At 46.1% G+C, this 24,632-nt stretch overlaps 1 protein-coding gene across 3 annotated transcripts in view; it reads right to left on the bottom strand.

Moving 5' to 3' along the window:
• Positions 1-24,632, bottom strand: part of ptprn2 (protein tyrosine phosphatase receptor type N2) — a 1,372,445-nt gene that overhangs the window by 975,499 nt on the left and 372,314 nt on the right. For all 3 annotated transcript variants that reach the window (XR_010969405.1, XM_068015003.1, XM_068015004.1), the window contains exon 4: positions 13,620-13,728. Coding sequence is in view for 2 of the 3 variants with exons in the window: in XM_068015003.1 (XP_067871104.1) it covers positions 13,620-13,728 (109 nt within the window). In the remaining variant the exon portion in view is untranslated. The remainder of the gene's footprint in view (positions 1-13,619; positions 13,729-24,632) is intronic.

The raw sequence follows: 24,632 nt of genomic DNA, 5'->3' as shown, positions 1-24,632 counted from the left end.
TGCCTTCAACTCACGGTCATTATGATCTCTACCCCTCCTCAGCACTATGGTGCTCATAGTTTCCACCTGTTCTTCATCCTGCTCCTTAAACATGGCTACTTTTGAAGTACCAACTATCATTTCTGATCTGGAGGAATCAACTGTGTGCGTACGAAGGTAATGATTTATTACACACAACCTAGGATCCTCTATCACTCTGACTTTTTTTGAAAGGCAGTGTTATTAAAAACTCATGATAGACATTACACATTTTTTTATACATTTATCAGCACAAATTAAATTCAATCTATAATTTGGAACAGTGAATGACATAATATGTAAAAGGTGAAGTAACTAACTTAGTAGAATCACATGATTGAGTGGACATTCTCTGTTTCTCACTGGGTGGAAAAGTATTTTTACCGATATTTACCCGAGGTCACCTTTACCCTGCATCCTTCTTTGTCTTGGAAATATTACTTATTTTGTGGTGAGAGAAGGAGGGTTTTTGTTTGGGGATTTCAACACCTATTTGTTGTAGGCAAATTGTTTTTTGAGTGAAGAACTGCTGCCCTGATAGACCCAATGCTCCATTGGATGGTTTAAGCGACTACTGGTAATAGATTAAGGCGCAAAATAAGTTGCAAATAATATGCTGTCACTTAGACAGTAAGTGCAGGCAATTTTACTACATTTATTATCCAAACAGCCAGAACAATTCCTCTCTCCACATCTTACCAAGCTTGCGTCACATTCAGTACAGTTATCTACTATTTATGCCCGGGGCAAGCATCAATTTCAGCTCTTTGAGTACTGATTTACAAACACTGCTCAAGCTTTCAGATGTACTTTAGTGATTTGAGTGCATTTAATTAGGAATGAGTTATTCAAAAAGCTTGAGCATGACAGATTTGATCTGACCAGAGTTTATTTTTGAATGGAATTATTTATCCCCCAAGCGATAATCGGTTATTTTTGTTGCTCTACCCTATACACGTCCCCTCCCCCAACTGCTCACCCTCACCGCACCAGATTCAATTATGACATGCACCTGTCCTGACAACAGCCAACACATCTACAGTGGCACTCAAGACTATCTAAACAGAAATAAAAACAAGAAATGCTGGAAATACTCAGCAGGTCTGGCAGCATCTGTGGAGAGAGAAGCAGAGTTAACGTTTCGGGTCAGTGACCCTTCTTCGGAGAAGAGTATTTCCAGCACTTCTTGTTTTTATTTCAGATTTCCAGCATCTGCAGAATTTTGCTTTTACTATCTAAACAGACATAGCCTTATCCCCTCAGCTAACTGCCTGGGGATCCTTCCTAACAACCCATAGTTGACTTCCGCCACACACATACCCACCCCCCTCCTCCCCCCACCAGACCCTCTGCGCCCTCCCCCAAGCTGGATCAGTTTGAAAAGGAAGAGATAGCAACCAGCCCAGTGTATGTTGTTGGTGGATGGGGTGGGGGGGGGGGGGGGGTGAGGGAGGGGGAGGGGGGAGGAACCTCAGGCTTTCAGCCTGCACCATTCCACAACAAAAATAAATTCACAGGTACCTTCAGCTAATGGCTTTGCATGATCATATTGTCTTTTAAGTTGGGATGCTGACATTATCATGAGCACTTAAAGGAAGATACAGAAATCTGCATTGGGAGCAGCTCAACTTAAAATACATGATTCTGCTAATGTTTTTAGTAACAGGCCATTTCATAATTAAATCATCATTGTATACCTTCAAAATACCAATTTCTTTTCGAATTTTTCAGCTCAGCACAGTATCTTACAGAGAATTAGATCGATGTACAGCACAGAAACAGGCCATTCAGCCAAACAGGTCTTAAGCCGTTATTTATGCTCCACATGAGCCTTCTCCCACCCATCTTCATTCATCCCTAACAGCTTGATCTTCCATTCCTTTCTCCCTTGTGCGCTTATCGAGCTTCCCATTAAATGCTACTTGCCTCAACTACTTGTGGCAGTGAGTTACACATCTTAACCACACTCGAGGTAAAGAAGTTTCTCTGGAATTTCTAAACAAGATAATGAACGTGTTCTTAAAGAGGACAGAGGGAACTCTTATCCCATGTGAACAAGCTTCAGTGCAGACTCTTAACTCAACATTCCCAAAGGTCAGTGAGCTGATTACACTGGTATCATTGGATAAGTGCAGCACCATTATTTCAGTCGTGGAACTGGAAGGGATGGTCTAGCACCTTTAATCTAAAGCAAAAGAATTATAGTTTGGTCAATTAGTGGGAGCTTCAGCAGATAAAAAGTTATGAACTGCGGTTGTACAGAATACAGTGGAAACAAGTTAGGTTAGGTAAAAAGTAAAACGTAGTATTTATTTTGACCATAAAATAAGTACCCCTTGCTCTTAGTCAGCTCACTGGTACACATGCACTGGTGTTACTGGTGGTGTTATCAGTTTACCAGGGCACTGGAATGAAAAATAACCAGATTCCCAAAAAATTCTTCATCTGACTGATCTACTTATCACAGCCATCAAGACAGTCTCAGTCATATCAGAGTGGTTTATTCAATCTGCCGCATTTAAAAAATATATATCCAAATAAAACTGGCTTCTTTACAAAAAATTCAACATCGCATACTGGCTATGTTAATCTGTTCATTTATGTTCCAATCATCCCTCATCATTGCCCACCATGCTATTCACAAAAAGAACTCCAGCATCATCACAGCAACAAACTTTACTTGTATAAACAACATTACATTGTGATAACTGCATTCATCAGATTTGCTGTATTTGCTGAACAAAGATGTCTTCTATGCCATTTATTCATTATGCAAGGATTGTTAGCATGTAGTTCTTTTCACATCTCAATGAAATATATTCTGGATGATGTCTGGTTTTGCACCTATGACAGAAGTGATCCACACTGAGGGGTTATCAGTTGGTAGGGGGCAGGGGCGGATGGCACTTGGAGCCACAATGAGAGACAAACGTTTGATCTCCTCTAACCCATCAGTTCCCAATCCTAATGGCATGGAGTGAGGAAACACCAAGTGGAGGGTGTCATATCTCCCTGTATGGGGACAAAAGGTTTAACGGAAGAATCTCACCCAGGTTGGCTCCTGTATTGCGTGGTATTCAGTTACTGGAAGCACTGGCAGTGATCTGGGATCAAGCCATCCATCTATTCTCTTGACAGCTAACTCTTAAGGTCAGGTGGGCTGAAGAGATACCAGAAGAAAAAGAACAGAATAGACCAGTGTCTGCATTCAGCATGATCATACTGATTGGAAGAAGTGGCACACTGGTCTGCCTATTTGTTGTGTCACAGCGAACAATAGATTTTTCTCCATGATTCATCACGGAGAACCATTGGACAACCATCGTGATTAGTCATTATTGTTGAATTGTTCATGATGAGCCAACTGAATTATTTCCTTACATGTTCCTAAGGTTACTGGCAAAAGTTGCACAATGTGTGCTTGTGATCAGATGCAAACAGGGGAGGTTGGGGTGGGGGTGGGAACCAGTTACCATTCAATGATACAGCAATGCTTTCCATAATTTAGAATTCTTATTCAAAATTTGTAAGTCCCAGAAGAACTGGTACTCTTACTAGAAACATAAAGTAACAATTGTTGAGAAATTGTTGCCTCTTAGTCACAGAATTATGATAAAAGAGAAAGAGCTGACAACAATCAGCATGGGGACACTGAATAGTGCATAGAGAATGATACAACTGAATCCAAAAGGGACTGTCAACCAAAGACTAAGCCCATGGGATGGACTGGCTTCTGATGATTACCCACGGTGTGTGAAAGAGAATGAAGTGATGCTGGAAATATTTTATATTCCAGTCTTGTTTCCAAAGAAACTCAACATCAAGATTGATAAAGTTCCTCATTTGGGACTAAATTTTCTTTTTAAATATTTAATGCAATAATTTCTTTCATGTTTATGCCAAACAGCTTTTTGTTCACGAATCAAATTTTATCAAATGCTTTGTATAGGATTTGACTGCTGGTGTGCAGACTGGAATTATCGCAGTTATCTTTATTGTGTGGATCTGAAATATTCTATGCTCAGTGTATTCAATTAAGATTGTATTTTGTTAGTAAATCTTTGTCCTGTAAAAATATTGCTACCTTTCCAATGATTGCACCAACCAATATCTTTGCCTTAATATCATCCGATAAGATGCTACAGTCTTTATATCCTAGTTACGACAGCATGATAATAATTAACAAACCTTAAATAATAAGTTTTAAAATGTGAGGACAGTGGGAAAAGAAAGTAGTCAAATGTAGCTTCAGGCACTTTTGCTAAAATAGAATCATGAGGTACATTTTTAGTTGAGAACACTTGATTTACCGCCAAAAAAAATTAGCACTAAGGGACTGAAAGTGGAGTCTCGATCTCACACCTCCACTCCGTGCAAATAATTTGCCCTTCAACAGTTTGAATTAGGGCTTCTTTTAGGCATTTGTTATTTCCACCTGAAATTAGCAGGTACTATTTATACATGCCACTTAGGGTCCTACGCTTTTGTTTTAAAAGGACCCAAAAGTCCTTATCCACAGCTCTGGTCTCTTATACGCCAATTCTAAATTAGTCATATCCCCTGATAATGCATTTGTTATTTCCACAGTAAATTGGATCTTCCACCTGACTGCCCATTTACCAACAAAAATTTGCATTGATGCATTGTCTTCAATGTAGTGAAACATTCCATTAACCTGTTTATATATTCCTGAAGTCTTTTGCAGTCCTTCATGCTGATTGATGAACCTCCTGTTTTTGTGTCATCAGCAAATGCCAACATTGTGCATTCTACCCTCAAGACCAAACCATCTATCTACACCGAGAGCTAAAAGTATACCTAGAAATGTACTACTCCTGCAGTACACCACTTCCAACCTGACTCCACTTACACAAACTGTTTATTTCCTGTTCGTCAACCAAATCCATGTCCATGCTGCTGTGCTTCCTCTTACACCACACGCCTGAATTTTTTCTAGTAAAACTCGTATGTCAGATCTCTTTGAATGCCATCTGAAAATCCGTGTACACCACATCACCTGCATTCCCTTTATCTAACCAATCAGTCGCCTCTTCAAAAAGGTCTATTAAATATGTTAAACATAACCTGCCTTTAAAAATCTGTGCAAAATAATGTATTTAGTGCTCAGATTAAGTAGGCTAGTGTCATGCAGACCCCCACCTGACAAGAATGAGGCATATTAATTTTGTCATATGAACATTGATTTTAAACTGTTGCTGGAGTGAAGAAAGGACTTGCTTAAATATCACCAGACACTGGGCTGGAAGGACATTTGCATACCAAGAGACAAAGGGCTATTCCCTGCTCCAATGACTCCAAATGGATTTTGATCACCAGACACTGAAGGTGTAAGGAAGCGCATTCCAGGCCCTGCTAAAACGGTACAATCCACAGTGCCAGGACTGGTTAAACTAACTGGTCACATGACTAACTGGCTGGTCCAGATTTTTTGAACTAGCCACAGGAAAGTTTGAATTCACAAGGCAATTTGAAACTGAAGCTGGAACAAGGAAGCCTCTCTCTCTCTCTCTCTCCCAAGCCACTGGACCCACGGAAGACACGTAAACCTCAAGAGAGAAGACTTCTACATCGGAACAAGTTGAAGCGTGAGCTGGGCCCCAACGAATTGCAAGACTTACCAGCAACCAAAGACTTCACATTGAACTTAAAGGACCACCAGATATTGCCTCAAACTTTTCCCCTTTACTCCTTCTACTTTTTCTGTCTCTATTTGTGTGTGTGTTTATCGCGTATGCATGCTAGTGTGGACGTGTCACATACTCAAAGTTGTTAACCGGATTAGAGTTGAAGATTAATAAACTTCTACCTTTCTTGTTTAAATCTAAGGAAAACCTGTTTGATTTCTTTGTCTTACAATTAGAGCAGTGAACAAGAATTCACTAAGGGGGAGCTAAAAACACGGTGTTTAAAAATTAAACCCCGTTATGGTTAAACCAGGCAAAGGCTGAGAGGAAACCCCCCAGACCCCTTCTCATCTGGTCATAACACTAGTCTAGTGGTGATCATGAAACCATTGTCGATTGTTGTAAAAACCCATCTGGTTCACGAATGTCCTTTAGGGAAGGGAATATGCCATCCTTCCTGGTCTGGCCTACATGTGACTCCAGACCCACAGCAATGTGGTTGACTCTTAACTACCCTCTGAAATGGCCTAGCAAGCCACTCAGTTGTACCAAATAGTACAAAGTCTAAGAAGAAGAATGAAACTGGATGGACCACCCGGCATCGACCTAGGCACCGGAAACGGCAATGGAAAACCCAGCCTTGTCGACCATGCGAAGTCCTCCTTACTAACATCTGGGAGCTTGTGCCAAAATTGGGAGAGCTGTCCCACAGACTAGTCAAGCAACAGCCTGATATATGCACGGAATTATACATTGCAATGTCCCAGACACCACCATCACCACCCCGGGTGTGTCCTGTCTCACCAGCAGGACAGACCCACCATAAGTGGGTATACAGGCGGGAGAGAGTTTACCTGGGAGTCCTCAACATTGACTACAGAGCCCATGAAGTCTCATGACATACAGTCATAGAGTTGTACAGCATAGAAACAGGCCCTTTGGCCCACCGCATCCATGCCGAACCTAATGCTTATCTATACTAATCCCATCTGCCTGCATTAATTCCATATCCCTCTATGCCTTGCTCATTCAAGTACCTGTCCAGATGCCTCTTAAATGTTGCTACTCTTCCTGCCTCCACCACCTCCTCAGGCAGCTCATTCCAGGTACCCACTATTCTTTGTGTGAAAAATTTACCCCTTTGATCCCTTTAATTCTCCTCCCTCTTACCTTAAATCTATGCCCTCTAGTTTTAGTCACCCCTACCATGGGAAACAGACTCTGGCTATCTACCCTATCTATGCCTCTCATAATTTTATATATCTCTATCATGTCCCCTCTCAGCCTCCTTCGCTCCAGGGAAAACAGACCCAGCCTATCCAATCTCTCTTTATAACTCAAGCCCTCCAAACCAGGCAACATCCTTCTGTATCTTTTCTGCACCCTCTCTAGCTTAATCACATCTTTCCTTTAGTGCGGTGACCAGAACTGCACACAGCACTCCAAATGCGGCCTAACCAACGTTATGTACAACTGTAACATGACGTCCCAACTCTTGTACTCAATGCCTTGGCCAATGAAGGCAAACATGCCATATGCCTTCTTCACCACCCTGTCTACCTGTGTTGCCACTTTCAGGGATCTATGTACTTCCCAAAATGCATCACTTCACACTTGTCTGCATTAAATTCCATTTGCCAATCCCTTGCCCACTTTTCCAGTTTATCTATATCCTATTGTAACCTTAGACAACCTTCTTCAGTGTCCACTATACCACCAATTTTGGTGTCATCTGCAAACTTACTAATCATGCCCCCTACATTCACATCCAAGTCATTAATATATATGACAAACAACAGAGGGCCCAGCACCGATCCCTGCGGCACACCACTGGTCACTGGCCTCCAATCTGAAAAGCAACCCTCCATTACCACCCTCTGCCTCCTATTACCAAGCCAATTTTGTATCCAATTTGCTAGCTCACCCTGGATCCTATGTGTTGGAACCTTCTGGACCAGCCTACCGTGCGGGACCTTGTCAAAGGCCTTGCTAAAGTCCATGTAGACAACGTTCATCGCCCTGCCCTCATCAATCCTCTTGGTCACCTCCTCAAAAAACTCAATCAAATTCGTGAGACACGATTTCCCACGCACAAAGCCATGCTGACTATCCCTAATCAAACCTTGCCTTTCCAAATGCATATAAATCCTGTCTCTCAGAATCCCTTCCAATAACTTTCCCACCACTGATGTAAGGCTCACCGGCCTGTAGTTCCCTGGCTTATCCCTGCTGCCCTTCTTAAATAAAGGCACAACATTAGCTATCCTCCAGTCTTCCTTCACCTCACCCGTGGCTAACGATGATACAAAAATCTCTGCCAGGGCCCCAGCAATCTTCTCCCTTGCTTCTCATAGCATCCTAGGATACACCTGGTCAGGCCCTGGGGATTTATCCACCTTAATGCGCTTCAAAACCTCCAACACCTCCTCCTTTGTAATGCTGATATGCTCCAGGGTATCGCTATTCCCTCCCTTGAATTCACTAGCTTCAATGACCTTCTCCATGGTAAATACAGACGAGAAGTATTCATTTAAGACCTCACCCATCTCCTGTGGCTCCACACATAGATTACCACACTGATCCTTAAGGGGACCTACTCTTCCCTAGCTACCCTTTTACTCTTAATATATTTATAAAATCTTTTAGGATTCTCCTTTATCTTATCTGCCAGGGAAATATCATGGCCCCTTTTTGCCCTCCTAATTTCCTTCTTAAGTGTAGTCCTACATCCCCTATACTCCTCGAGGAACTCGCTCGATCCCAACTGCCTATACTTGACATATGCCTCCTTCTTTGTCCTGACCAGACCCTCAATATCCCTCGTCAACAAAGGTTCCTTAAACTTGCCAGCCTTGCCCTTCCATCTAACAGGAACATTCCGGCCCTGAACTCTTCCTATCTCACTTTTAAAAGCCTCCCACTTGCCAGATGTCCCTTTACCTGTAAACAACCTCTCCCATTCAACTTTTGAGAGTTCCTGTCTGAGGCCATCGAAATTAGCCTTCCCCCAATTTAGGACTTCAACCTGAGGACCAGTCCTATCCTTTTCCATATCTATCTTGAAGCTAATAGAGTTATGGTCACTGGTCCCAAAATGCTCCCCCACTGACACAGCAACCACCTGCCCAGCCTCATTTCCTAAGAGGAGGTCGAGTGTAGCCCCTTCTCTAGTAGGGCCATCCACATACTGCTTCAGAAAACTATCCTGGACACACTTAACAAATTCTTCCCCATCTGATCCCTTTGCACTAAGGCAGTCCCAGTCAATGTTAGGGAAGTTAAAATCACCTACTATTACAATCCTATATTTCCTACACCTACCTGTGATCTCGCTACATATATGCTCCTCCACTTCCCTCTGACTATTGGGGGGCCTATAGTATAATCCCATCAAAGTGATCACCCCTTTCTTATTTCTAAATCCTACCCATATGGCCTTGCTGGATGTTCCCCCCGGGATATCCTCTCTAAGTACTGCCGTGATGTCCTCCCTAATCAATAGTGCAACTCCCCCTCCTCTCTTACCTCCACCTCTGTCACGCCAGAAGCATCGGTACCCCGGAACATTGAGCTGCCAGTTCTGCCCATCCCTCCCCCACGTTTCCATAATAGCTATAATATCACAATCCCATGCACCGATTCATGCTCTGAGTTCATCTGCCTTACCTGTAAGGCTTCTTGCATTAAAGTAAATGCCGTTTAGGCTACCAGACCTTCCAAGCTCCCTGTCCTGCCCCTGCCCAGCCTGCCTACTGGACTTACTTGCTTTAACCTCTACATTTGCCTCAATTATCTCATCGGAGAGACTACTACTTTGGGTCCCACTCCTCTGCCAGACTAGTTTAAACCCTCCCGAGTAGTACTAGCAAACCTCCTCCCAAGGATATTGGTCCCCCTCCAGTTTAGATGCAACCCGTCCTTCTTGTACAGGTCACCTCTGCACCAGAGGAGATCCCAATGATCCACGTAGCTGAAGCCCTCCCGCCTACACCAGCTCTTCAGCCACGCATTAATTTGCCTTATCCTCCTATTCCTACCCTCACTAGCACGTGGCACAGGGAGTAATCCTGAGATTACAACCCTAGAGGTCCTGCTTTTCAACCTTCTGCCTAACTCCCTATATTCACTTTGCAGGACCTCATCTCTCTTCCTGCCCATGTCGTTAGTACCAATATGGACCACGACCGCTGGCTGCTCACATTCCCCTTTCAGAATCTCCTGCAGCTGCTCCGAGACATCCTTGACCCTAGCACCTGGGAGGCAACATACCATCCTGGAGTCTCGTTTGCGGCCACAGAAACACCTATCTGCTCCCCTTACGATAGAATCCCCTATCACTATTGCTCTTCCACCTCTTTTCCTCCCCTGCTGTGCAGCAGAGCCCTCCGTGGTGCCACGAACTTGGCTGTTGCTGCTTTCCCCTGGCAGGTCACCCCCTTCCCCAATAGTATCCAAAGTGGTATATTTGTTTGAGAGGGGGATGGCCACAGGGGACTCCTGCACTACCTGCCTGCGCCTACTATTCCATCTGGTGGTCACCCATCCCTTTTCTGCCTGTGCAGCCATTACCTGCCGTGTGACCACCTCACTAAACGTGCTATCCACGATATCCTCAGCATCACGGATGCTCCACAGTGAATCCACCCGCAGCTCTAGCTCTGTAATGTGGGTAGCCAGTAGCTGCAGATGGATACACTTCCTGCACACATGGACGTCAGGGACAATGGAAGCATCCCTGATTTCCCACATAGCGCAGGAAGAGCATATCACGGGGCTGAGCTCTCCTGCCATGACTTACCCTTAAATTAATTAGTTACTCCCTGAATTAAAAAATACTAATTACACTAGGGGCCTTGTTCTACCCACTTCAATCTAAAGTCCTTAATAAGCTACACTGAATTAAAAAAAAACTTTAGTAGTACTAACCCTATCACCAGGGTCTTTTTTTCAACTAAAAAAATTTTCCCTTATTTTTTTTAAAGATATTTAAATGCAGTAACATCTGGCATCTGGTCAAACATGGGCAAGGAAACCTCCTGCTGATTACCACCTATCGCACCCCCCCCACCCCCACCTCGGCTGATGAATCAGTGCTTCCCCATGTTGAACACCAATTGGTGAAGGTGGCAAGGGCACAAAATGTGCTCTGTGTGGGGGACTTCAATGTCCATCACCAAGAGTGGCTCGGTAGCACCACTACTGACCAAGCTGTCCGAGTCCTAAAGAACATAGCTGTTAGAAGGGTCTGCGGCAGGTGGTGAGGGAACCAACAAGAGGGAAAAACATACTTGACCTCGTTCTCACCAATCTACATGTCACAGATGCAACTGTCCGTGACAGTATTGGTAGGAGTGACCACCGCACAGTCCTTGTGGAGACGAAGTGCTAAATGGGATAGATTTCAAATGGATCTAGCAACTCTAAACTGGGCATCCATGAGGCGCTGTGGGTCAAGAGCAGCAGCAGAATTATATTCAACCACAATGTCGAACATCATGGCCTGATATATCCTGCACTCTACCATTACCATCAAGCCTGGGGACCAACCCTGGTTCAATGAAAAGTGCAGGGGGGCATGCCAGGAGCAGCACTAGGCATACCTAAAAATGAGGTGTCAGCCTGGTGAAGCTATAACACAGGACTATTTGCGTGCCAAACAGCGGAGCTAAGCAATCCCACAACCTATGGATCAGATCTAAACTCTGCAGACCTGCCACATCCAGCCGTGAATGGTGGTGGACAATTAAACAACTGACAGGAGGAGGAGGCTCCACAAATATCCCCATCCTCAATGATGGGGGAGCTCAGCACATTAGTACAAAAAACAAGGATAAAGCCTTTGCATCCATCTTCAGCCAGAAGTGCCAAGTGGATGATTCATCTCGACTTCCTCCTGAGGTCCCCAGCATCACAGATGCCAGACTTCACCCAATCTGATTCACTCCAAGTGATATCAAGAAACAGCTGAAGGCATTGGATATTGCAAAGGATATGGGCCCTGACAACATTCTGGAAATAGTACTGAAGACCTGTGCTCCAGAACATGCCGCGCCCCTAGCCAAGCTGTTCCAGTACAGCTACAACACTGGCATCTACCCAGCAATGTGGAAAAGTGCCCAGGTATGTCCTGTACACAAAAAGCAGGACAAGTCCAACCCAGCCAATTACCGCCCTATCAGTCTGCTTCCAATCATCAGTAAAGTGATGGATAGGGTCGTTAACAGTGTTATCAAGAGACACTTGCTCAGTAATAACTTGCTCATTGATGCTCAGTTTGGGTTCTGCCAGGGTCACTCAGCTCCTGACCTTATTACAGCCTTGGTCCAAACATGGACAAAAGAGCTGAACTCCAGAGGTGAGGTGAGAGTGACTGACTTGACATCAAGGAAGCATTTGACCGAGTATGGCATCAAGGAGCCCCAGCAAAACTGGAGTCAATGGGGATAAGGGGGAAAGCTCTCTGTTGGTTGGAGTCATACCTAGCACAAAGGAAGATGGTTGTGGTTGTTGGAGGTCAATCATCTCAGCTCCAGGACATCATTGCAGCAGTTCCTCAGGGTAGTGTCCTAGGCCCAACCATCTTCAGTTGCTTCATCAATGACCTTCCCTCCATCATAAGGTCAGAAGGGGGGATTTTCACTGATGATTGCACAATGTTCAGCACCATTCTTGCCTCCTCAGATACTGAAGCAGGCCATATCCAGATGCAGCAAGACCTGGACAACATCCGGGCTTGGGCTGATAAGTGGTAAGTAACATTCGTGTTACAAAAGTGCCAGGCAATGACCATCTCAAACAAGAGAGAAACTAACCATCTCCCCTTGACATTCAATGACATTACCATTGCTGAATCTCCCACTACCAACATCCTGGGGGTCACCAATGACCAGAAACTGAACTGGACCAGCCACATAAATGATGTGGCTACAAGAGCAGATCAAAGGCTGGGGATTCTGCAGCAAGAATCTCGCCTCCTGTCTCCCCAGTGCCTGTCCACCATCTAAAAGGCACAGGTCAGGAGTATGATGGAATACTCTCCACTTGCCTCGATAGGTGCAGCTCCAACAACATTCAGGAAGCTTGACACCATCCAGGACAAAGCAGCCTGCTTGATTGGCACCCCACACAACACCTACAACATTCACTCCCTTTACCACTGACGCACAGTTGCAGCAGTGTGTACCATATACAAGATGCACTGCAGCAACTCACCAAGGCTCCTTCAACAGCACCTTCCAAACCTGCAACCGCTACCACCTAGAAGGAGAAGGGCAGCAGACGCATGGGAACACCACCACCTGCAAGTTCCCCTCCAAGTCACACACCATCCTGACTTGGAACTATATCGCTGTTCCTTCACTGTCGCTGGGTCAAAATCCTGGAACTCCCTTCCGAACAGCACTGTGGATGTATTTACACCCAAGGACTGCAGCGGTTCAAGAAGGCAGCTCACCACCACCTTCTCAGGGGAAATTAGGAATGGGCAATAAATGCTGGCCAAGCCAGCAACACCCACATCCCCCAAACAAATTTAAAAATAGTTAATTTCACTGGTTAACATTACCATGTATATTCAGTAACAGTAGTGTGAGGTTAGGTTAAATAGGAATATGGAGTGATCAAAAAGATCACTGTAGTCCCTATAGTCAGTCCCAAAGTTCAAAAAATATCACACACACTTTCATTCTCAATAATCTTTATCTATCAAATACCTATGTAGTTCCTTCTTGCATTTGCTAGCACTGTTCATCTCTACTGCTTCCCAGGAAATCATGTTCCATATATTCACCACCTTCTGTGTAAAGTAGTTTAAGCTAAATTTGCTATTCGGTTTCCCCAATTGCAACTATACTATTTATTTCATCACAGTTACCCCTTGAAGCAGTCTTTACAGGAGACCCCACTGAGGACTGTCTATCAGCAGGCATTCAACAATTCACTACTTTCAATTCTTACCTTAAGCTGTCTGAAGAACCAGCTTCAGGATGCAGGTGACGGGTCTGATGGAGATTGGATAGTTCTTTAGCAACTACCTGCTGTGTAGTATCATCATGCCACATTAAACCTGTCGGGAATAAAAAGCAGAAATGAACTGAAAATATAATTATCATCCTTTTTCTCGGTGTTGGAGTATGACTTTACTATATTTAGATTTGCTTCTCAAAAGAGCTGTGCTGTTTCTGAGTTAATAGGTGTGGGCTCAGTCGTTTTAGGCCACTGCCAAGCAACCAAAAGGCAGGCTGTGCTAATCATGTTCATTTCGTCATTTAATGGCATTAACATTCAGATGTTTTATCGCTCCGCTCTTCCGAAGGCACTGAGAGTAAATGCCAGCAGAGTACGCAATACAGATGATTCCAATAGTGACCTGAACAATTATCAACACATAACAACTGGCCATATATGTAAAACATCCCAAGACACTTCAGAGGTGTGATATCAGGCAAAATCTGACACCGAGCCACAAAAGGAAATATTAGGACCAGTGGCTGAAGCTTTGTCAAAGATCTAGATTTTAAGAGAGATAGAGAGCTTCAGGGAGGGAATTCCAGAGCTGAGGGCCTAGACAACTGGAGACATGGCCACTAATGATGGGGTGAAGGAAATTGGGAATGCGCAAGAGGTCAGAATAGGACGAATATCGAGTTCTCGGAGCTGGGGGAGGTTATAGAGTTCAGGAGCGGCGAGGCAATGGAGGGATTTGAAAACAAGAGCTTGTAAATCGAGGTGTTTCTGGACCAGAAGTTAATGTAGGTCAATGCAGAATTGCTCTGTAGCAACCACGAGCAAGATTATCCTTTGTCCCTTCTCGATTCCATGGTATGAAGCAGCCAATTGTAGTAAAACTTACCACTGCCCTAGTGGATATCAGCTAACTCAGCACAGGCCAAGGATTGGGGCCGTCGGTGTGCCACAGAGAGTAAAACCTGGCCGCACAGCCATCAGACAGCTCTCATTAGCAATTCTCATCAACAAAAATCGTGTGGCAAGCAGATCCCATCGTGTCCTTGAGAGAAATGTTTTGGCCAAAGACTTCCAAGTTAGAGCCAGAATTTTAAATTTACAGTCTCAGCCCTTCTCCAATTTCCATATAGGCTGGCAATAGAAAAACGGACCCACTGAGAGCCACAGCGAAGCAGAAACAGCTTGTGAGGTGCGCCTCCCAGCAGGCAACAACAGAGCCGTGTCGTTTATATCAATGCACTGCTGCCAGAATCACTGACACCTCCAGAGGCTGTACCGGAATATGGATGCAGCACCAGGCTTGGAAACCCACGATACAGAGGAGAACTCACCAGTAACGGTGAGTTACAGGGCCACTCTGATGAGGTCCCTCATTACTGTCAAGCATTCTCGTCAGTGAGTGAGCCACGGTTGACTTCTCACCCCAAGTGGAAGAACCACCTGGAACTGCTCACCATCTCAGTCTGTCTGCTGACAGGCTGCCTCCTAGACAGACCTCAAGCACCTCTTTAAATGAATTCTGCAACACACTGTACAGCTGTGCATCACAATAACATTGTTTTAAATGTGTGAAAATGCATCTTTTTTTTTTTGCAGGTGTGGAATAGCAGCCCCATGGCAGGGGGTTCAAAACAACACTCACAGGGTAATTAACAAACTCCCACACTTGCCATCACCTGAAACAAAGAGGTAGCTACTATTGTCGTAATATGGTCACCTCAGGAATACGCAGCAGATTTCAACTAATCTGAACGCCCAGCCAAATTATTTCAATATTGGCCAATTCACTCCATTTTAACTACATTTTATTTTTAAGACATGGGGACTGGATTTCTTGGGCCTCAAGACCCCAGCTTGTAAAAGGAGGCGAGAAGGGCCAGTTCCATGAGCTAAGTGCTCTTATTGCACTGTGGTGGGTCCCACCAGCTCCAGTTACATGGTATCAATCAGCGCAATACTGACTGCATACTTATGCTGCTGGATTTGTTTTGCGTTCTTTTTTAGTATCACAGAAACAGGAGTCGGCCATTCAGCCCCTCAAGCCTGTTCCGCCCTTCAATGAGATCATGGCTGAATTGTATCTTAGCTCCATCCACCTGCCTTGGCTCCATATCGATTTATACCTTTACTGAGCAAAAATCTATCGATCTCCGATTTAAAATTTTTTTGAGAGAGAGTTCCACACTTCTACCATCCTTTGCGCGAAGAAGAGTTTCCTAACTTTTCTCCTAAATGGCCCGGCTCTGATTTTAAGGTTATGTCCCCTTGTCCTAGACTTCCCTACCAATGGAAAACAAAGTGGGCAGCCTCCTCCACGGAGGCAGACGGCCAATTAAGGCCCCACTTAGGGGCCATTCTCTGAAGGTGACGAAGCAGCCTACTTGCTCAGTGCAGAGCCCGACAGCTCCTTGGAGGGGGGGCCTCTCGGCAGTAGGCTATTTGTGGGGGGGGAGGGGGGGGGGTGGAATGCATCGGAGCCAGAGGACAATGAAGGATCTGCCGGGATGAAAGGCCTCTACCGCGGCCTAAACCAATCCTGTAGAAATGCTCTTTTGAGGTTGGGGGTGAGGCATGTTGTTGAGGCAGAGTTAGAGGGAGCTTTTACCCTGCCTCTGGCTGTGCGACACCTGACCTGGTAGAGCTTAATGCTGGAACCGGGTGTCTGAAGTGGGAAGTGTTCCATTTCCCAGACAATGGGCTGTTATTTTGAGGAGAGCAAAAGCAAGGCAGTATCTGGCACTGGAGCCAGTTCGTGAGATAGCACAATCTTTATTTCTGACATTACAACACAGGGACGACACTTCAAAAAGCACTTATTTGGTGGAAAGTGCTTTCGGATGACGTGAGGTGGTAAAAGGAACTATATAAATAAGAAGTCTTTCCTTCCATGATTTTTTTTGTAATTATGATCTACGGATATCACGTCAGTGAAGAAAACACACTTTGGAGTAATCTGGCACAATTTTCCCACTGATGCAGCAATACATGTGTGCGAAGATGCTGCGCCTTTTTCCCTTTTCCCTGTAACACTAGATTCCGTGGACCCAGCCCATCAAATAGGCATATCAATAATGTGCTTCTGTTATTTGCCTGGGCTTTGACTGTGCAGCTTGTGTAATTTGATTTTTGTGTTTGTCTCTCTCCCACGCAACTGTGTGGCCAATAAATCAGTAGGGAAAGAATTACAAAATGACAACTTGAAACAAGATTAGATCTGAGAAGCAATATACAGCAATTTCCTACTTTCACTGTCCCGTCCGCCATTTCTAATAGGTAACAGCGCCACACAACCCAATTATTTCAATATTGGCCAATTCACTTGAGTGACATCATGCTTGCACATCTGAGATTACCCTGCTTATTTCCGCCTCAGTGGTAACCAGCATTCTCTGTGACAAATATAGGAATTTGTTTTTAATATATCACTACAACTCGTCGTGCTGTCTGATATCAGCATCAAGATATAGATGATTCCAGAAATGATTTCAAATTTATTTTGTGTCAGTAACTAAAAACCAATAAAACCTCTGTCACCTTGCACTGCGAGTATTGGTTTGACAGCGTTACCTGTTTTACAATGGAGCAAAGCTAGAACCATAAGCAGCTATAGTGGAGAATTTTAACTCTCAAAAGGATGGGTAGGTTGGGGGCAGGTGGGAAGGTTAAAAATGCCAAAATTCTCAAACCTGACCACGATTGGTTTTAACAGAGGTGGGTTGGAGAGCAGGCAACCAATCCGCTCCCAGGAGGTGGGCTGGTCACTGAAATCTTTTGAGGAGGCTGCGTGCCTCCATTTTAACTACATTTTGATTTTTAACACGTTAGGGCTGGGTTTCCTGGGCCTCACGAATCCCAGTTGGTAAAACGTAAGATCCATGTGATAAGTGCCTTTATTGTGCTGCTTGTGGGCCAGGAGGAACGGGAGTATTTTCCCCAGGTCAACGAGCAAACCTGCTTGGGACCCCAGCGATCAGTCAACCCACACCACCCCCCTTGCCCCAACCCCAATTATATCTGTTTCGCCCCAAATGATGTCCGATTCACTACAACTCTCTCTTCTCTCTTTGGCCTCCTTGTCTCGGGAGACAATGGGTAAGCGCCTAGAGGTGGTCAGTGGTTTGTGGAGCAGCGCCTGGAGTGGCTATAAAGGCCAATACTAGAGTGACAGACTCTTCCACAGGTGCTGCAGGTAAAATTGGTTGTCAGGGCTGTTTCGCAGTTGGCTCTACAACTACAACTATTCCTCAATCAACATCACAAAAGCAGATTATCTGGTCATTATCACACTGCTGTTTGTGGGAGTTTGCTGTACGCAAATTGGCTGCTGCGTTTCCTACATTATAACAGTGACTACGCTTCAAAAAGTACTTCATTGGCTGTGAAGTGCTTTGAGACATTTGGTGGTTGTGAAGGGTGCTATATAAATGCAAGTCCTTCTTTTTAACACTAACCTCATGTTGCTGGTAAAATAGCAGTGGGGGCGGATAGAGGATGGGAGCGGTGCCCCCCCCCCACCGCCATGCAGCCTGCTCCCGGGAGGCGGGGGTGAGGGGAGCTGTAAAATTCCAGCCCAAGTCTCTGCTACTGATTTGAACTTCATGTGAAATGTTCAAATCAGTAACAAGGGAAGGTGGGGAAAGCCATTAACATTCGGAGAGGTGATGAAATGGCGACTGTGTGCACACTCCCCCCGAGAGGACGAACTCATCTCCTGCACACCCTATGATGACCCTGACTGCACTCAAAAGTCAAGTCCTACTTCTCTGGCAAATGTTCTATTTTTGGTTGAACGACTGAACACACACACTCCCTGAGAACATCTGCAAACAAATACACGCTCCAGGAAATCCGCAGAGATTCTCAATACACTTCAGGGGACATCTGCATGTATTAACATGCTCCCGGGGACACTGGGCAAATATTAACCCACCCTCCGGGAATGGTTGCAAATATTTGTATACTCCCCAGGAAACGTCCCTCGCCCCTGTAATTATAAACACGTTCCTGGAGAATGCCTTCAAGTATCAGTACGATCCCAGGGACTCCCTGTAAATAATGAGACACTCCTGCGGATTCCGGGTAAATATTGCCACATTGGCAGGGATCTGCAAACCTAACCTTCAATAGATATTATCAGCTACCCAGAGGGAATACAGTTGTACGATAGTAAAAAATATGTTTGCGAGCAGGCAGCTTCCGAAACACCATGCCAGGCTGTGAACAGATACAGGAAAACACAGAATGGAGGAAGGGTTGCAAACAACTGAGTTTTAAGATTGTCGAGGCAAATAAATAAATAAGAAGCCAAGCTGCACAAATAAGGTTCACTCATTGTTGATCGTTAGACCAGCTTTGTGCCTGACAAATCTGGGGAAAGGTGCCCCAGGGAGTTATTGAGCACAATGGCACACCTAGATGATAGGTCTTTGCTATGAAAGAAAGAACTTGCTTTTATCAGCACCTTCCAACATCTTAGGACATCTCAAAGCACATAAAGTAAAGAAGTACTCCTGAAGTGTAGTCACTGTTGTATTGCAGGAAACGTGTCAGTCAATTTGTGCATAACAAGGTTCCACCAACAGTTGTGAGAGAATGACAGATAATCTGTTTTAGCAATGAGGGATAAATAATGATCAGTACAACTCCCCGGCCATTCTTCAAAATAGTGCCATTGGATTTTTGCGTTCATCTGAGAGGGAAGGCGGGGCTTCAATTTAATGACTGAGTCAAAAGACGCCATTGGAATGTCAGCCTAGATTTTGTGCACAGGTGCCTGAGGTGGGACTTGAACCCAGAAACTTCTCTTTGAGCAAGCTGGGGCTCTTTTCTGTGATCAAGAGAAAACTGAGAACAGGCTTGGTGAAGTCTTTAAAATTAAGAAGGGGTTCGAAAGAATGGTTGGGGAGAAACCGTTTCCAATTGTGGGTGAGCCCAGAACAAGGAGGCCTAAATGTTAGATAGTCACTAACAGATCAAATTAGGAGTAATTTCGTTGCAAAGAGAGTGGCAGGAACGTGGAAGTCACTGTCACATGGAATAGCTGAATCAGATAGCATTGATGCTCTTAATGGGAGATTTGATGCACACATGAGAGAAGGTTATAGTGATACAGGAGTAGTTTGGGAAGAGATAAGTAGGACGAGAGGAGGCCTGAGTGCAGTATAAACATCAGTATCGACCAGTTGGGCCGTTTGGCCGGTTTCTACGCTCTAGTTTCTTTGTAATTCTACATTAACAATGATGAAACATTTATATTTTCAGCGCATTGCTTCCATTCACGTGCAATGCAGCAGATGATCACTAGAGGGCAATAAGTATCCACCAACAGTTTATGACAAGTCTGCCCAAGTTACATAAAATAGAAAAAAAGCTTGAATTTTTTTTATTCATTCATGGGATGTGGCGTCACTGGCTATGCCAGCATTTATTACCCATCCCTAATTGCCCTTGAGAAGGTGGTGGTGAGTTGCCTTCTTGAACCGCTGCAGTCCATGTGAGGTAGGTACACCCACAGTGCTGTTAGGAAGGGAGTTCTAGGATTTTGACCCAGCGACAGTGAAGGAACGGCGATATAGTTCCAAGTCAGGATGGTGTGTAACTTGGAGGGGAACTTGCTTTGAAGTCATGTTTTTTCACTCTAGTAAAGATGCAGTCAATGGAACTGAACTCTATTTGTAACACACTGTCAGCAACAGATAAACACACTGAATTTTTGGGCCCTGCCAAGGTTAAGTACGGAGTCAGACAGGGCCTGAAAATACCGGTGCCAGCCGGTATTTTCCAGTATCCTCCAGTTTCCCAATGTAGCCGGCACCCAGTGGCAGGCCGGAGGAGGTAGGGGGACAATGTTGAAAGCAGACCGACAGGCCCTTCCTGCCTGCCTGGGTGTAGGTGCAGCCAAAGGCCACCTTGTAGAAGGATTTCCTCCTCCACAGTGGTGGCCTGGCTGCTGAATTTGTTTTTTACTTAAAGATTGAAAAATTTTGGTGAGAGGGTGTCCCCATGTTGAAGCACCCTCTCAGTTACTTACACTGTACTGCGGCCCGCTGCTGTTCTCAAGCTGGAAGGCCTCTGATTGGCCCTCCAGCTTCGAGACCACTCCTGTCACCCTTGATTGGACAGTGAAACTGCCTCCATTCCAATTACGTCAAAATCCCACAGAATGCCCCCAGGGGAGCATTAGGGGCCCAGCAGAGAGAATGAACATGGGAGCATGGCACCAGGTGAGAGAGAATGAACAGGACAGAGTGGCACCAGGTGAGAGAGAATAAATAGGACAGAGTGGCATCAGGTGAGAGAGAATGAACAGGGGAGAGTAGCACGAGGAGAGGGAGAATGAACAGGAGAGAGTGGCACCAGATGAGAGAGAATGAACAGGACAGACTGGCACCAGGTGATAGAGAATGAACAGGGGAGAGTGGTACCAGGTGAGAGAGAATGAACAGGACAGAGTGGCAACAGGTGAGAGAGAATGAACAGGGGAGAGTGGCACCCGGGGAGAGAGAATGAACAGGACAGACTGGCACCAGGTGATAGAGAATGAACAGGGGAGAGTGGTACCAGGTGAGAGAGAATGAACAGGACAGAGTGGCAACAGGTGAGAGAGAATGAACAGGGGAGAGTGGCACCAGGTGAGAGTGGATGAACAGGACAGAGTGGCACCAGGTTGGAGAGAATGAACAGGGGAGTCTGGTACCAGGTGAGAGAGAATCAACAGGACAGAGTGGCAACAGGTGAGAGAGAATGAACAGGGGAGAGTGGCACCAGGGGAGAGAGAAGGAACAGGGGAGAGTGGAACCACGTGAGAGGGAATGAACAGGGGAGAGTGGCACAACGTGAGAGAATGAACAGGGGAGAGTGGAACCAGGTGAGAGAGAATGAACAGGGGAGAGTGGCACAGGATGAAAGAGAATGAACAGGAAAGAGTGGCACCAGATGAGATAGAATGAACAGGGAGAGTGTGCACCAGGTGATCGAGAATCAACAGGGGAGAGTGGCACCAGCTGGTGAGAGAGAATGAACAGGGGAGAGTGGTACCAGGTGAGAGAGAGTGAACAGGACAGAGTGGCAACAGGTGAGAGAGAATGAACAGGACAGAGTGGCACCAGTTGAGAGGGAATGAACAGGACAGTGTGGCACAAGATGAGAGAGAATGAACAGGGGAGAGTGACACCAGGTGAAAGAGAATGAACAGGGGAGAGTGGCACCAGGTGACAGAGAATGAACAGGGGAGAGTGGCACCAGGTGAGAGAGAATGAACAGGGGAGAGCGGCACAAGGTGAGAGGGAATGCACAGGACAGAGTGGCAACAGGTGAGAGAGAATGAACAGGGGAGAGTGGTACCAAGTGAGAGAGAATGAACAGGGCAGAGTGGCACCAGGTGTGAGAGAATGAACAGGACAGAGTGGCACCAGCTGAGAGAGAATGAACAGGGGAGAGTGGCACAAGGTGAGAGGGAATGCACAGGACAGAGTGGCAACAGGTGAGACAGAATGAACAGGGGAGAGTGGCACCAGGTGAGAGTGGATGAACAGGACAGAGTGGCACCAGGTTGGAGAGAATGAACAGGGGAGTCTGGTACCAGGTGAGAGAGAATGAACAGGGGAGAGTGGCACCAGGTGAGAGAGAATCAACAGGGGAGAGTGGCACCAGGTGAGAGAGAATGAACAGGGGAGAGTGGTACCAGGTGAGAGAGAATGAAAAGGACAGAGTGGCACCAGGTGAGAGAGAATGAACAGGGGAGGGTGGCACCAGGTGAGAGACAATGAAAAGGGGAGATTAGCTGCAGGTGAGAGAGAATGAACAGGACAGAGTGGTACCAGGTGAGAGAGAATGAACAGGGGAGAGTGGCACCAGATGAGAGAGAATGAACAGGGAGAGTGGCACCAGGTGAGAGAGAATCAACAGGGGAGAGTGGTACCAGGTGAGAGAGGATGAAAAGGACAGAGTGGCACCAGGTGAGAGAGAATGAACAGGGGAGGGTGGCACCAGGTGAGAGACAATGAAAAGGGGAGATTAGCTGCAGGTGAGAGAGAATGAACAGGGGAGAGCGGCACGAGGTGAGAGAGAATGAACAGAGGAGAGTGGAACCACGTGAGAGGGAATGAACAGGGGAGAGTGGCACCACGTGAGAGAATGAACAGGGGAGAGTGGAACCAGGTGAGAGAGAATGAACAGGGGAGAGTGGCACCAGGTGAGAGAGAATGAACAGAACAGAGTGGCACCAGGTGAGAGGGAATGAACAGGACAGAGTGGCACCAGATGAGAGAGAATGAACAGGGAGAGTGGCACCAGGTGATCGAGAATCAACAGGGGACAGTGGCACCAGGTGAGAGACAATGAAAAGGGGAGATTAGCTGCAGGTGAGAGAGAATGAACAGGACAGAGTGGCACCAGGTGAGAGAGAATGAACAGGGGAGAGTGGCACCAGCTGAGAGAGAATGAACAGGATAGAGTGGCACCAGGTGAGAGGGAATGAACAGGACAGAGTGGCACCAGATGAGAGAGAATGAACAGGGAGAGTGTGCACCAGGTGATCGAGAATCAACAGGGGAGAGTGGCACCAGGTGGTGAGAGAGAATGAACAGGGGAGAGTGGTACCAGGTGAGAGAGAATGAACAGGACAGAGTGGCAACAGGTGAGAGAGAATGAACAGGACAGAGTGGCACCAGTTGAGAGGGAATGAACAGGACAGTGTGGCACAAGATGAGAGAGAATGAACAGGGGAGAGTGACACCAGGTGAAAGAGAATGAACAGGGGAGAGTGGCACCAGGTGACAGAGAATGAACAGGGGAGAGTGGCACCAGGTGAGAGAGAATGAACAGGGGAGAGCGGCACGAGGTGAGAGGGAATGCAAAGGACAGAGTGGCAACAGGTGAGAGAGAATGAACAGGGGAGAGTGGTACCAAGTGAGAGAGAATGAACAGGGCAGAGTGGCACCAGGTGTGAGAGAATGAACAGGACAGAGTGGCACCAGCTGAGAGAGAATGAACAGGGGAGAGTGGCACAAGGTGAGAGGGAATGCACAGGGCAGAGTGGCAACAGGTGAGACAGAATGAACAGGGGAGAGTGGCACCAGGTGAGAGTGGATGAACAGGACAGAGTGGCACCAGGTTGGAGAGAATGAACAGGGGAGTCTGGTACCAGGTGAGAGAGAATGAACAGGGGAGAGTGGCACCAGGTGAGAGAGAATCAACAGGGGAGAGTGGCACCAGGTGAGAGAGAATGAACAGGGGAGAGTGGTACCAGGTGAGAGAGAATGAAAAGGACAGAGTGGCACCAGGTGAGAGAGAATGAACAGGGGAGGGTGGCACCAGGTGAGAGACAATGAAAAGGGGAGATTAGCTGCAGGTGAGAGAGAATGAACAGGACAGAGTGGTACCAGGTGAGAGAGAATGAACAGGGGAGAGTGGCACTAGATGAGAGAGAATGAACAGGGAGAGTGGCACCAGGTGAGAGAGAATCAACAGGGGAGAGTGGCACCAGGTGAGAGAGAATGAACAGGGGAGAGTGGTACCAGATGAGAGAGAATGAAAAGGACAGAGTGGCACCAGGTGAGAGAGAATGAACAGGGGAGGGTGGCACCAGGTGAGAGACAATGAAAAGGGGAGATTAGCTGCAGGTGAGAGAGAATGAACAGGACAGAGTGGTACCAGGTGAGAGAGAATGAACAGGGGAGAGTGGCACCAGATGAGAGAGAATGAACAGGGAGAGTGGCACCAGGTGAGAGAGAATGAACAGGGGAGAGTGGTACCAGGTGAGAGAGAATGAAAAGGACAGAGTGGCACCAGGTGAGAGAGAATGAACAGGGGAGGGTGGCACCAGGTGAGAGACAATGAAAAGGGGAGATTAGCTGCAGGTGAGAGAGAATGAACAGGACAGAGTGGCACCAGGTGAGAGAGAATGAACAGGGGAGAGCGGCACGAGGTGAGAGAGAATGAACAGAGGAGAGTGGCACCAGGTGAGAGAGAAGGAACAGGGGAGAGTGGAACCACGTGAGAGGG

This window comes from Heterodontus francisci, chromosome 2 (assembly GCF_036365525.1).
Source record: "Heterodontus francisci isolate sHetFra1 chromosome 2, sHetFra1.hap1, whole genome shotgun sequence".
In the NCBI taxonomy this organism is placed as follows: Eukaryota; Metazoa; Chordata; class Chondrichthyes; order Heterodontiformes; family Heterodontidae; genus Heterodontus; species Heterodontus francisci.
The sequence above is the reverse complement of the archived record's forward strand: the minus strand, read 5'-3'. Positions and strand labels throughout refer to the sequence as shown.